This window comes from Sporobolomyces salmoneus (assembly GCF_050403485.1).
Source record: "Sporobolomyces salmoneus JCM6883 DNA, S_salmoneus_JCM6883_v1_ctg4, whole genome shotgun sequence".
In the NCBI taxonomy this organism is placed as follows: Eukaryota; Fungi; Basidiomycota; class Microbotryomycetes; order Sporidiobolales; family Sporidiobolaceae; genus Sporobolomyces; species Sporobolomyces salmoneus.
Genome location: NW_027481159.1, coordinates 18,738 through 31,924, shown reverse-complemented (window position 1 = coordinate 31,924; position 13,187 = coordinate 18,738). Strand labels below are relative to the sequence as shown.

General features: G+C 52.9%; 3 protein-coding genes across 3 annotated transcripts; all 3 read right to left on the bottom strand.

Annotated features, from left to right (window-relative positions):
- Positions 1 to 141: 141 nt before the first annotated feature.
- On the bottom strand, positions 142 to 2,590 carry JCM6883_001461 (uncharacterized protein; the record flags this gene model as incomplete). The annotated part of the gene is made up of 14 exons (XM_076629055.1): positions 142 to 184; positions 249 to 402; positions 466 to 473; positions 541 to 711; positions 778 to 1,008; positions 1,080 to 1,112; positions 1,181 to 1,408; positions 1,468 to 1,477; positions 1,538 to 1,563; positions 1,631 to 1,872; positions 1,943 to 2,018; positions 2,081 to 2,136; positions 2,199 to 2,305; positions 2,362 to 2,590. 14 exons carry the CDS (start codon positions 2,588 to 2,590, stop codon positions 142 to 144), a joined length of 1,614 nt encoding a protein of 537 aa, XP_076490702.1.
- Positions 2,591 to 3,353: 763 nt separating this feature from the next.
- On the bottom strand, positions 3,354 to 9,475 carry JCM6883_001460 (PH and SEC7 domain-containing protein; the record flags this gene model as incomplete). Its single annotated transcript, XM_076629054.1, has 10 exons — positions 3,354 to 3,912; positions 3,980 to 4,152; positions 4,214 to 4,924; positions 4,992 to 5,330; positions 5,396 to 5,482; positions 5,545 to 5,751; positions 5,821 to 5,881; positions 5,943 to 6,296; positions 6,365 to 8,807; positions 8,899 to 9,475. The coding sequence occupies 10 exons, from the start codon at positions 9,473 to 9,475 to the stop codon at positions 3,354 to 3,356; spliced, it is 5,511 nt and encodes a 1,836-aa protein (XP_076490701.1).
- Positions 9,476 to 9,650: 175 nt separating this feature from the next.
- NUP84 (Nup84p) lies at positions 9,651 to 12,718 on the bottom strand (the record flags this gene model as incomplete). The annotated part of the gene is made up of 10 exons (XM_076629053.1): positions 9,651 to 9,946; positions 10,012 to 10,407; positions 10,472 to 10,765; positions 10,830 to 11,041; positions 11,108 to 11,550; positions 11,625 to 11,894; positions 11,959 to 12,168; positions 12,242 to 12,374; positions 12,442 to 12,534; positions 12,597 to 12,718. 10 exons carry the CDS (start codon positions 12,716 to 12,718, stop codon positions 9,651 to 9,653), a joined length of 2,469 nt encoding a protein of 822 aa, XP_076490700.1.
- Between the last annotated feature and the right edge of the window lie 469 nt (positions 12,719 to 13,187).

Sequence of the window (13,187 nt, the reverse complement as noted above, 5' to 3'; positions counted from 1 at the left end):
GATTCGACTCCTCGCGACATCAAAGGGATTCGATTCACTAGTTACAGCACTACTTTATTTGGTGCCTTCTACACTACAGGGTAATCGAGCAAACGGTATGATGCAGAGAATGGACAAAAGAGAAAGAAGGAGAGTGCTGAGCTAATTTCGAGACCTCCTTACGGCTCGTACTTGGAACGGTGCGCTGTTCGAAGATGCCGGGTCAGTCAGATCAGACTCCAGTGCTCAGAAGAGGCGAAGGGACTCACGCCATGGACAAGGTGAGAGCACCGAGATAGCGCGGAGTAAATTCAATGTCAACCATCTCCGTATTCTCGAGATAGTTCGGGGCGAAAGAAAGGTCGTAATCTCGAATAATCGCAGCGAGAACACTGACACCTTCGTACAGAGCCAAGTTCATCCCTGTGTTTTGAGAAAGATCAGCAAGCGAAACGAAATGAGAACTTGCAAGAGGCTTTTCCTCACCGAGACAGCTACAGCAGAGGCAAATTCAGGTCAGTGTGTACGGCCGACGCTAAAGTGGAACGAGAAGGAGCTTACTGTCGGTACCCTCCGTTGAAGTAGTGAGCCTTGAATTGACTCTCCTTCTTCAATTCTCCCTTTTCATCGATCCACCTCGAAGGTTTGTACTCTGCTGCGTCAGGACCCCAAATACTCGTGTCACGTCCGAGTACCCAATCACTCCAGTAGACTTGATCTCCAGCCTCAATCCTGGGCGAGCGTGCGAATGAGTTAGCATTTTTACGCGCGAAGATATTGACGAGGGACCGAGCTCACCTTGGACCGTTCGGGATTTGATCGTCTCCAACCGCTTGCCAAGCGTTCTTCGGTACCGAGGGATGTAGACGTAGTCCTTCGTTGAAAGCGGCGAGAGTCTGAACGAGTGATTTGTACGAGTCGTAATCGATGTGACCAAGCTGATCGATTTCTTCGCGAAGAGGCTTGATGAGCTCGGGATGGAGGATGAGGCGGAAGAAGGTCCAAGAGAGCGCTTGCGCCGTCGTGTCGCTATCAGATTCGTCCGAACGTCCGGATATTAGCGAGGAATAGATGCAACGGAGAAATTGAGTTGAGCTTACCGACCGGCGATGATGAGGTTCATGAGAGCGTCGCTGTGCGTCGAGGATTGCTCTGTCAGCATCAAGAAGTTAGAACATCGTCAACAAAAGAGGGAACCTACCGAAGTGCTTTTCGATTCATCGGTTGACCATTTTCATCTCGCAGAGCCATGTATAGACTGAGAAGATCCTTGTCTGCTGCTTCTTTCTTCTGTGATCCCACAAAGTTACCTCGTCCCATCTCTTCCCGCTGCTTGATCACTCCAAAAGCAAAATCGTCCATGACTTTGTTGGCTGCGTCCATTTTCTTTTTTGTGCCGTCGAAGAATTCGGTTACGTGCCAGAAAGGACTGATCGAGAACTTGATCAGCATCTCTTCATCTCCGCGCCGGGTAAAGGAAGCACGCACTTGGTGAAGCCTACGGAGGAAAGGCATTGTCAGCGACTGTCGAACGAGCGGGAAAACCCCTGTTACTTACGTCGGTTCATGACAACTTGCCCATAGCTAGCCAAGACGAACGAAGAATCAGCCTGCGGCTGGGAAGACCTTCAAAAAGGGACCAGGGACGTACTCGAAAGCTTTCGCGAAAGGAACTGGCTCATCGGTCTCCGTCGATAAAGCGCCGAAGCTGCTTCCGAAGGCCATCTCGGAGAATGAAGCGAGAGTGAACCTGAAGAAGAGCTCGGAAAGATCGAAGGTCGTTCCAGCGTCGGCGTGTCGTCCGATGATGGTCATGAGCTTGTTCAGATTCGAGTCGATCGATTGCGAGATGACTCCTTTAAAGTTATTGGCCGTGAAGATTTTCGAAGTAGCCTATCGAATCAGGTCGGAAGGCTATCAGCGTGGGGAGGTACGGCTAGAGGACATGCGAGATAGAACAGACCTTTCTTTGAGCTTGCCATTCTTTACCGTCGACGACGAAGATTCCGTCTCCTAGAAGTCCAGACAGGTTCTTGTAGCTAAGAAAGGACGTACTCTAGTCAGCGTCTGAATGTGATCTATCCTTGAATCGGTCGCTTACAATAGAGGACCTTTGACGAAATTCGAGAAATTCGTTTTTTGCACGTATTCGAGCATCTGTTTCCCACTCTCCTCCATCAGACACGAGCTCGACGATGGAAACGACAAGATATACGTACCTCGGGAGAGGATATCTCGATCAGTCGACGTCCGTAAGGAGCTGTGAACGATAAAGCTTTGCCCTTTTCCGAAACTGGTCGTTCTGCAGTCCTCGCTTCCATGAACCCTGCGCTCGACGTAGTCAGCGTAGGCTACGCTCTGCTGTGGAGTTCAGTAGCTCACGTTCCATCGCTCTATCCTGATTCTTGACGAGATTGATAACGTCGCCAAGGAGAAAGTGTTGCTGTCCTCGAGGAGAATACAAATCCGGTCGACGCCTCGTTCCGATAGCTCGACCATCCCTGTAGTGCCAAACGAAGTATACGAGACTAGCGAGGAGAGTACCAGCGACGCAATTGAAGACTGAGAGTTCGAAGAGGTCGGATGGAATGGAGCGCGAAAGTGCACTCATTGCGAGTTTGAGAGGCGTGGTCGGATGGAGGTCGTTGTCGTAAGGTGATAGCGAGCGAATGAGAGAGTAGGAGAAGAAAGTCTCGTCGGAATACCTTCGAACTGGTGGGGTCGGCGACCTTTTTTTCTCGAGAGAAACGGAAGACCCGAAGTCCGCGCACAGTTCTCGAGGCAATGTTGTGAAAGAATGGTTTCCAGGCTCTTGATCATGCGCACCTTTTTAGGATTGGGTCACCGGTTTACGAAGCGACTGCTTACGAGAGACCTCTTGACAGTTCGAAGTCACGAGCGCGTTGCGATACGGTCGAGCGAAAGCATCGAAACGGGACAAAGCTGACTGGTCGTCGCGAGAGCACCCTATCGCACTGAATGCGAGAAGGTCGGCACACTCGTCAGACGGGCGCAACGTCCAGCTCGCGAAGAGGAATCTAAAGAGTTTGTCAGCGAAACGAGGTTTTGCATTCCCGCTCTGATCACAACTTCGTCAGCTTGTCGCGACGTCGACGAGACACCGTTACGGTGTATCTTCACCCGATGTCGAGTGTAGTTCTTTGAACACCGGTGCCTATTCAAATGGGACTGTTCGAACCATGCGAGAGCCTGATTCTCCGCTGAGCTGAATCCTCGTACAAACCACGTTTCGAAATAGTTACAACAGTATCCTAAGTCAGGTCGGGATCGTGAAGTACAAGAGAGAGCAAGACAACACAGGACAACAACTCGACTGGGAAAAACATAAGTGAAAGCAACGGCAAATCAGAAAGCTAAGGAGAATCGACAGGCAAAGTTGCGGAATCCGCGCGTGAATGCGAGAAGCTAGTGGCTTCTACGGCGGCAGGTCGATTGATAATTGGGAATACTTCGTGCTCGGTTGGTTGAGGTAGTTCGAGCTCGTCGTCGAGGAGGGTCGAGGGAGGAATCGGGAGCGAATGAAGGTGTTCAACTGCCGTGTTCCAATCTTGCTCTGTTCTCGAGCGTTGCATGAGAGGCGGCGACCGAGTTTGTAGTCGATCCAACTCATCGTCGGTGAAAGCGTGTCGAGTGTCGTCCCGCAGCGATTCGGAAGCGGAGTCGAACGATTCTCGTCCAGTTTCGCTCAGACTGCCGTCTCCTCCGAAAGGTATGGCGAGTGAAGAGTGAGATTGTGCTAGAGGGGAGGACCAGGTTGTGTTCTTCATGGAGACTTGAGAAAGAGCTGGTGATCGAGCTTTCTGCGAGGTAGTCCTCCTGAGCGACCGCTGTCTGGTCAACCGTTCCGTTTCCCGATCCTCGACGAGCAGGTCACGAGAGAGGACTTCGCGGTAACAGATGAGCTTGACGAGGCTGTCACGTCGGTGAATCGAAGTTCGTCAATTCTCGCGCAAGGAAAAGAAAGATTCGAGAGACTCACTTCATCCGAGTCTGCCTGATTCGCTTCTCTATCGGAGGAATCGCTGTAAGAACTTTCTCCCTGGTCGTAGAGCGGAAGGGTGTGAGAATTGAAAGGTGTTTCGCGAGGCACAAATCCTCCTGAACGAGCGCTTTGACCCGCCTAATAGAATCGTCGAGGTCGTTGATACGCAGCTACACGACGTAAAGAGCTCGTCAGTGACCAGACGCAGGAGACAGGAAGGACTGATCTCACTCGAAGAGTATCCGCGCGAGAATTGATAATCGGGGTCGAGGGAGGTAGCTCCGGAAGTGGTTTGCTCGTGGACGTCTCCACCTCTGCCTGCGGAGGTCTAGTGGAATTGTTGAGACTGGGGTCGCCATCGACTGCTCCCGGGAGACGTCCCGTTACTTCACGACTCTCGAAATCCAGTTCGTTGCTCGGGCGCACGGTCGCTGTCGAATCCTGTCGAGCATCCATGTTGTTCGTGCTGACAGACGTGGACCCCGACATCAAAGAGAGAGAGCTAGGAGCGGGCACGAGATTGAAGTTGGCAGGGGATCGAAAGCTGGGAGAGGCCGGCATTGACAACGAAGGAGACGGCGGTAACGACGAGTTAGTGCTCGTACGAAGGGTTGGCGCCTGGAGAGGTCGGATCCGTATACTCGCTGACTTGAAACTCGCGGCGTAGTTGATCGCGTGTAACCAAGAATTGAGGTCGTCGGAATCGTGAGCTTGGAAGAGATATTGACGACCGGCGGGAGCGACGAGACGAAAGACGTTCGGGTGTCGTCGATAACTTGCATCGTAGAGAGCGACCGTGTTGTTGAGAGACAGGACGGCGTCGGGTTTGAAGGGAGTTTGCAAGGTGAAGACGAGGACGTGGTTCTCATCGGGTCGAGGCGGCGTCGATACTGCTGCCGTGTCGAGGGTGTGCTGTAGCGTCGCAGCAAAGTGTGCATCCTTCTGTGAAAGAGACGAAGCAAGCTTTCAGGAACGAGACGGGACGGAGTGGGAGAGGGCAGGAACTCACGAAGAACAGTAGTTGGCTCCCTGTCAGAACGACGGTCCAAGCTTTCCATTTCCGACTCGCTGCTTTCTTCCCGCCTTCTGCGAGATCCTCCTTCCGACTGAGCACGCCGACTTTCGTGATCTTTAAGTTTGAAACTGTCGATTTGTCTTTTGCTGGAGTAGCGACGAAAGTGCTCGAGCTGACGGTAGGGACGAGCGGAGACCCACTCAATGAGTCGGAAGAACTATGAATAGCGATATTTGAAGGAACAGCAGTTTGAGGTCTCGAAATTCCCCGAGGTCGATTCGAAGTTTGCAAAATCGGGGCTCGGGCGAAGAGGGAATGAAGAGTAGTAGCGTTCTGAGCAGTTCGAAAGAGTATCATGAGTGGAGGGAAGACTGCACGGGGAGGAGAGGGAAACATACCAAGAACGAAGTTGTTCCCGTGTACGAGAACGGACTTTTCATTGGAATATGACTTTCGACGTCGACTCGGAACCGACTCGTTTGCCCCTGATCAAGAGCAGAGTACTCAGCACTAATCAGATCAGGAGCAGAGAAAGAGAAGAACTCACGGTAGCTATGAAGTGATATGGATCGATTTTGACTTTTTGATTAGTTCCAGCGAAGAAACCGCTCGCAGTTCCCGTAGCGTTCAGCGCGGGTGGTTCTTGGCGAGATAAACTCGATGAGAGCGTCGGCGAAGGATCGAAGAAGTCGGATGCAGGATTGTCTTCATCGACGAAAACGAAAGGAGCAAGAGTAATTTGGTCGTACAGATACTTTTGCAGGACGAATGAAGAAGAGTCAGCAATGCTCTCATCAATCTGTTGTCTGAGATTAGAGCTTACCTCGAGCAGCTCGGCGGCGACACCATCGATTCTCGTGTTCTTGACATAGTCCGCTTTCGACCTGATTCTCAAGCATCCTTTGTCAGTGTCTTGCGGTTCAAAGGCCAGGACTTAAGGCTTACATCTTGGTCTTGGCGTTGGGGTTGAAAGCGTCCGTATTGAGCATGACCATCGAGAACGCGAGAACATAAGGGATATCGCTAACTTCCGACTTTGATGATTTCGCTTGCCCTCCCGATAGATCGTCTCGAGTTGCTGAAGTACTTTCAGAGGAGTGATCCTTTGACAAGAAGAGCTCGGGGTTACATTCGCACCATCTCCGAGCGAACGCCTCCATGACTCGATCGATCTGTTGCGTCTCCGGTGGTAGACTCGACGAGCAGAGGAAGAGGCGGAGCGCGATGTCGAGGGGGAGAGATTCGAATGGGAAGCACCGTAGATACGCTTCGAGACCTTGCTGGTAAAACGGATCGGCACTGTGCAACATAAAACGAGGTCAGTCGATCTTTTTGGCGGTGAAAGTGAGGGATCCATTCGAACGTACCTAGCGGAGAGTACACGAGAGACGTCGCCTTTTCCGACTTTGCCTTCTCCGTCTTCTCCTTCTCCCATCATGAGTCTGCGTACGAAATCCTCGGGCGTTTCTCCAAGCTCGAGATTCGGCGTCGGGAACTTTTTCACTGGTTTCGGCTCCTGACGGAATCCAGGCGTCAACGTCGGTGAGAAGTTTGATGATTGTTGACTCGGGGAGACGATGCTGAGACTGCTGCCTCGCTGGCGGTTCCCGTTTCCTCCTTCTCCAAACAGCGATGCGACTCCTTCGGAAGTTGCAGGTCTCGATCCGATTCCTCCAGCAGGTTGAGGGAGAGCGAGTGAGCTGTTCGAAGTGTTTGCCGTGTTGCCTCCGAAATTGCTCGAACCAACGCTCAATCTCTTGTTCGGATCCGTCGACGCCCTCATTCGACCGAGAACTCCTGGAACCTTGAGCGGCGAATCGCTCGCTACGCTACTTCCGCTTCCTGACCGTGCTCTACCCATCTCGCGCTCCTTGGTGACCGAAGCAGTCGACGCCGAAGAGGAACCGAAGAATCCGTTCCCGACGCTCAGACCTCGTTTCCGCCCTGTTCCAGGTCGTGTCGCCTTCCCTCGACCACCTGATCCGTCAAAGAGCGCGCCAAACTCATTCGTCTCGATTCCTCCTGCTCCGGGAGTCGAAGGGGTCGAAGTCGCAGAGGAACTCGATCTCGACATGCTCGCACTCGCAGCGTTCGGGTTGTTCGATGACGAAGTAGTGCTGGGAGATCCCGAACCTCCAAAAAGACTACCCCAACCTCCCGAGAACCCAAAGACGCTCGATCTTCCGATTGAAGGGGAATCAGCTGTTCCCGGCCTGCGAGAAGTCGAGTTCGTTCCCGTCCGATAATGAGCACTCGCGAAGTAACCTCCTCCAGGCGGAATGCCCAGGCCGCCAGTGACTGAATTTCGCCCACCACCGTAGTTGAAGGATGTACCGCTTGACGAAAGAGGTGGAGTCGAAAGGGAAGGAGATCGACGATCTGAGGCGTCGGAATGAGATCGAGCGGAACGAGTCAGTGTACGTTTGCGGTCGAGTGGTGATGGTTCAGTCGCTGAGGGAAGAGGGAGCGGAGGTGAAGCCAAGGGCGAAGAAGGGTTTGGTGAAGTTGTCGGAGCGTAGGAAGCGGTTCGTCGCAAGAGAGGGGGAGAAGATGCGGAATGTGCCCGACCGATACGATGAGGCGATGTTTCGGACGGAGATACGGCAGCAGGAGGTACGGCAGGGGGAACTGAGACGACTAGGGTTTTCGAAGAATCGGTCGAGAGGGTGTGACTGAGAAGCGGCGGTACTGGAAGCTGGTCAACGGTTTCGCGTCTCAGAGGAGATAAAGATGATACTGAAGCCGAGTTTGCGGAGATCGGGGAAGGCTGCGACGAAGAAGGACGAGGTGAGGGGACGGGCGAAATAGTGAGGGAAGGTCGAGAACTCGTCGGAATGTTGATGGGAATCGGCGACTCGCTTCGAGTGGGCGATGAGACGATGCTTGATCGTGGTCGAGCCGGCGAAGGAGCAGGAGAAGAGGTTGGCGATCCAGTCCCGAATCCCCAAGACATGCGATACGGATTGCTCGACAGTTGTAACGAAGGGAGGGAAGGAAGAGACGGAAGTCCAGCGCTTGAACTGTTCTTGCGACTCTGGACTGGCGATTCGGTTGGAGATTCCGTCATCGCTTGAGAAGTGAACGGTATTGGAGGGTCGACGGAATTGCGTCGAGGTTCCTCCTCCGGTCGAGGCGTCGACGAGACAGAAGGCGTCGTATCCCTCCTACCGAAGACGCTCAAAGTAGCTCTTCGCAAAGCCGACGTAGTCTTCTTCTTCTCTTTCTCCTTTTCCTTTCCGCCGACATTCTTCGTCGGTTCTGCTCCGCTTTCCTCGAAACCCAAACCCGTTCTCGCTTCAGATTCTCGCTGTTTTCCCTTCCCACTAGTAATTCCACCGTTCGTTTCGATTGTCGGAACGAGGGGACCGAGGAGCCAATGCGACTCTTTCTGACTCGGTGCCTCTGTATTTCTGCGTTCCTCTGAGCCTCTCGACAAGCTTGGCGGAGGTGTTCTGGTTTGTGTCGGTATCGGGTAATAAGGTACCGGCGCGGAGAGGGGCGTGACGGGAGTGGAACTGTTGGGAGAGTTGGCCGAGCGCGAAGAAGAAGCGAGGGAACTCGATGATGTTGTCAGACGTGATAGTGAAGGATGGGCGGAAGACGATGACTCGACGCGAGTCTGTGGGCGAGAGGCAGTCGAAAGGGTGGGTGGAGGATTCGGGTCATCGAGATCAGAGGACGGAATTGGCGGAGGAAACGTGCCGGAACTGTTTGCTGATCCCCCTAATAGCGGACTCGTACCGAAACTTCTCGCACGTCGAATCAGAGTCTTTGGCTTGTTGGACTTGCGAGGAGCTGACGATTGAGAGTCTAAGGCAGATTGAGATGATCAGTTTTCATTTCGATTCCGTCTGCAGCACGTTCGCGCTGCCAGAAACGCGTTCAAGATACGGTAACTCACCCGATCCCGAGGTCCCTGTAGACTCGTCAACCTGAGCTGAAGAACCTCCTGCATGACTAGCTGAAGCTGAACTATTCCCGACGAACGATAATCTCCTCATTCTCCCTTCGAACCCCAATCCGAAGCTCATCTTTCTCGTCCGACTCCTGTCCCTCGGATCCTTTTCCTTGTCGGGTTCAATGAATCCTATACTCGATTTCCTCGAATCTGCTTTCCCGTTCGTTCGGCCCCGAGGTGGACCCGCCAACTCTTCCTGTTCATCCTCGGGGTCCACCTCTGCGAGTTCGTAGCTTTGTTGATCGGGATTCGGACTTGGGGGTAACGAGAGTAGACCGAGTCCCGCTGCTGCGAGGGCAGAGATCCCAGAGCTTGATGATTCCGACAACCTTCTGTCCTGACTCGCGGAACGACCGGGAGAAGGCGATCTTGATCTTGATTGATGATTGGAATGTGTATCTGCAGGTCGTAGCTGTGTTGATGATTGCGAGTTGTGGAGAATGCGTTGAGTGGTCGTGGAATGGAGAGAAGGAGAGCGAGGAGAGGAGAGAACGACGGCGGGTTGAGGAGGTGTCGACATGAGGAGAGACTCAGGATGGCATAGCCTGTCTCTGTCGGAGCGTCTTTGTGAAAGTTGGGTCAAGGTGGGGAGAGGAGAAGAAAGAGTCCAGAAGCGGTGCAGTTCGCTGTTTATCTCGCCACGCCGTGCGAGTCTGCGTTGTACTCAATGCTATTGATTGATCAAGAGATTCAAGTTATACAACAGCTACCACTCCCATTCCGAGATCCAAACTCTTCAAACTCGCTTTCCTAACTTCCTCGAGATACCTCTTCAACGGATTCGCTTGATCCCCTTCCCGCGTGTTCTCCGGAATGAACTCGTGATACAGTCCGAATCGTTCGTCGGCTACGATCGTCGCGAGGTCGAAGGCCCACTTGAGATTTGTCGGTAGGATCGCAGAAGTCGAAACGAAGGTATGATGAAGGCGCAGTACGAGATCTGGAATCAGGAGCCTTCGAATCGCTGCGAGTTCAGCTAGACGACGAGGACCTGCCGAATACGATTCGCGGCGTAAGTCTTTCGCTCGTCGTGATGGAGGGGAAATTCAAGCGTACCTGTTCCATCTTCTTCGATATGCGAACCTTCGACCACTTCCCCCTTGAGCCATTCTCCCTGAAGCACCTCAAGAGCTTTCAACCACAATTCCTCGACCAAACTCTGTACTCCTTCTTTCCAAGTCTGCATTTCCAATTTACTCTTCGCCGATTCCGCTTTCTCTTTCCCTTTCCCACCCTGACTTCCAAAGTCGAGAGGATGAGGTGGTCGAGCCCAGACTTCAGAGAATCGTAAATGGTGGTCGAGACAAGTGAACAAGGTGATATAGTCGAGGTGTTCGCGAATTTGGAGCTGAAGGGCGGGAGAGGAGGAAGCGGGGGAAGAAGCACAGACGGAGAGGAGGTCAGAGGGGAGAGATCGGAGGAGTGCGAGGGCGGCGTGAGGTGCATCGGTAGCTACGAAACCGAGGGCGAGTCAATCAAATGTCGACGTTTGAAAAGTGTAAAGAGAAAAGCTCACCGAGGAAGTAACGAGCGAGTGCGTTCGCTTCACTCAGAGCGTCGATATAAGTTTCCTTCTCGGCAGTGAGCCATTCGAGACTCCTGATCAATTCGAGTTGTCTTCCATCGACTCGAGCATAAGCATCGACAGCTTGTTCGCGCGCTGACGTTGCGAGAGGGGGCGGAGATGATAGAGCCGAGGACAGGATGAGAGTGACGGTTCGTTTAGCGATCGCAGGTAGTGAAAGATTGTGTTCGAGGCATTTTCGGAGCGCGAGATGTCGAGCTGAGACGTCGGAATCTGGTCCGAAAGCTAGACGAGTGGAAAGTTTTGCTTCAGCCTCACGTTGATCGGGCTGAGGAGAAAATCCACTCACTGAGTAAGAACCTTGCATAACTTTCGACTGCGCTTTCTTCCTCGAGGCAACTGGCGTAGAACGCAATCAGGTTTTCATCCTGATCGTTTGCTTCGAGTACATGGACGTAGGCTTCGAGGATTCGATTTGCGGCGTAGGAAGGGAGAGGTTGCTTGAGTAACCGGAGGACGAGGATAAGATGGGCGAAAAAGCGAAGAAGGTGAGCAAGAGTCCTGGAAACAACGAATTCCCTTAAATCAGCCCAGCGCCAAAGGAGACTCAAAAGAATCATCACTCACTCTGGTTCGGTCTCGCCAGCAGCAGATTCCAACCGTTCGACGAAAGTCTCGAGCAAATGTCCGACCTTGTCGACGATGAGGTACATCTGACTGACATGGAACGGGTTCTTCGCCGCCATCTGTAGCTCCGTCTTATCACTCTTCAACAGCTTTTCAAAGATACCCTCCAACTGCGATCGAACACCTTGACCAGGTTGCGAGACGGAACCGAACAGCGGATCCTCCGAGTCGAGTTTCTCGGGAGCAGGGGCGATCGAATGCGGTGTTCGGGTCCAGTATCGACCAGATTCGGAGAGAGCGAGAGAAGCTTCGAGGTGGGCTTCGAACAGAGAGTTGAGGTGCGCCCAGACGACGTCTTCCCACGAGGAGGAAACGGCGAGTACTGAAGGAACGTCTCCTGAGAGAGCTCCATACAGCGCTTTCTCGTAAGCTTCAACGTTCGGCTGTCAAGGCAGCGAAAAGAGTGTCAGTGAGTTTACCATCTGAAACGAGGTCGAGTCGGCGAAAGGAAACGAACGTTTGCAGCGATTTTTCGACACATTGCTTTCCACAACCTTCGATTCTCGTTTCCCCTCGCCCTCTTCTCATCAAGTTCTTCGTCCATGACATCGAAATCGTCGAACTCGTCGTCTTCAGGTGCGAGAGCTGGATCGAACCACAACCTTCCGCCCGAGAGTGACGCAGCTCGCCAAGATTGGTCGGATTGACGACAGAGATCGAGGGCGGCGTCGAGCTGTCCGGTTCTCACATACTCGTAGAGTGTTCGAATCAAGGCTCGTTCGTAGGTCTATCGAATAGAATCGTCATCAGCTCTGGTCTGCCAGGATAGAGTACCACGAAATCAGACTCACCGCGTCATCTGCCTCGAGGCGAGCTCCATCTGATGATCCTCCAGCTCTGAACAAAGCGTCAGGATCCAGCTCTTCAACCAGACCTCGAGGTGTTGCTGCTCCGGTGCGTTTGATTTGTTTCAGTTTGTTCTTCGTGTAAGGCAAGTATCCTCGTCGAACTTCTGCCGGGGAAAGAGATGAAGGGATAGAGTGTAACCAATCTCGAATAGCCTGTATAGATAGAAAGTCGCTTGTCAGAAATGCAAGAGCAACGGGAGGGTAGAAACCCGAAGGACAAACTGACCGACAACTCGATCAAATCCTTGTTTCCCTCGATCACTCTCTGTACGACCGAGAGCGGAGGCGTGTAGGGGTTCTTGCTTGAACCAACTGAGGAAGGATCCGCAGGAGGAGGGGTCGAATCGCTCAGTCGTTCACTGCGAGTCGAGCGACCAGAGGTCAGCGACGACGTCTCTCTCGAGGTCACATGGAGGTGCAGCTTACGTGTAGAGAGCTTGTACGAGCTGCCAAGTGTTCCTCTCGAGTGTCCAGGCGTCGAGAGCATCCGGATCAAGTTCGGAAGAGAGTTCATCGAGTCTGACAAAACGCGACGAACGATCAGTCTCCTACGAGCGTGAAGAGTCGTAGGGCTGACTCACTGTTGATCACAGATGGCAGTCCATCGCGAGAGGAGGTTGTCGGAATCGTCTGTCAACACTTCCAAGTTTCCCGATTGAGCGCTCTGGAGGTGTTGACTAAACTGCTGGTAGATGTCGCTCATGTCGTAGGACCTCACTCGAGTCGTCGAGTGGCCGGGTGCGAGATAGCGTGTTCAGAGATGAAGCGAATGTGACTTATAATAGGCGAGGAATTCCTCTCCGACCTCTCTTTCTCTCCTTCACTTCACTTTCCGACTTTCCCGACTGTTCGACTTCTTCCCGCTAACCCATAGCAACGGACGCCGACCAGAACTCCTGCATTGCTCGATCGAAACGCTCTGCAACACGACACCCTCGGGTTTTTTCACTCCCTCGTCTCTAGGTTAGTCCCTTCTCCCATTGAACAAAAACCTCTTCGAGAGGTTGGCAAAGATGATACTTTACCAATGCATGGCTTTCGTACGACTTCCGAGTCGTTGAATCGACAAGCGTTGCCGTTCCAGTTTTTCACCTTCGAGGACCTCTCTCCTTTTAGGATTGAACCACGAGGGAGGAAGACAGGGATGGTAGCGTCGGAGCCGGATGCACGAC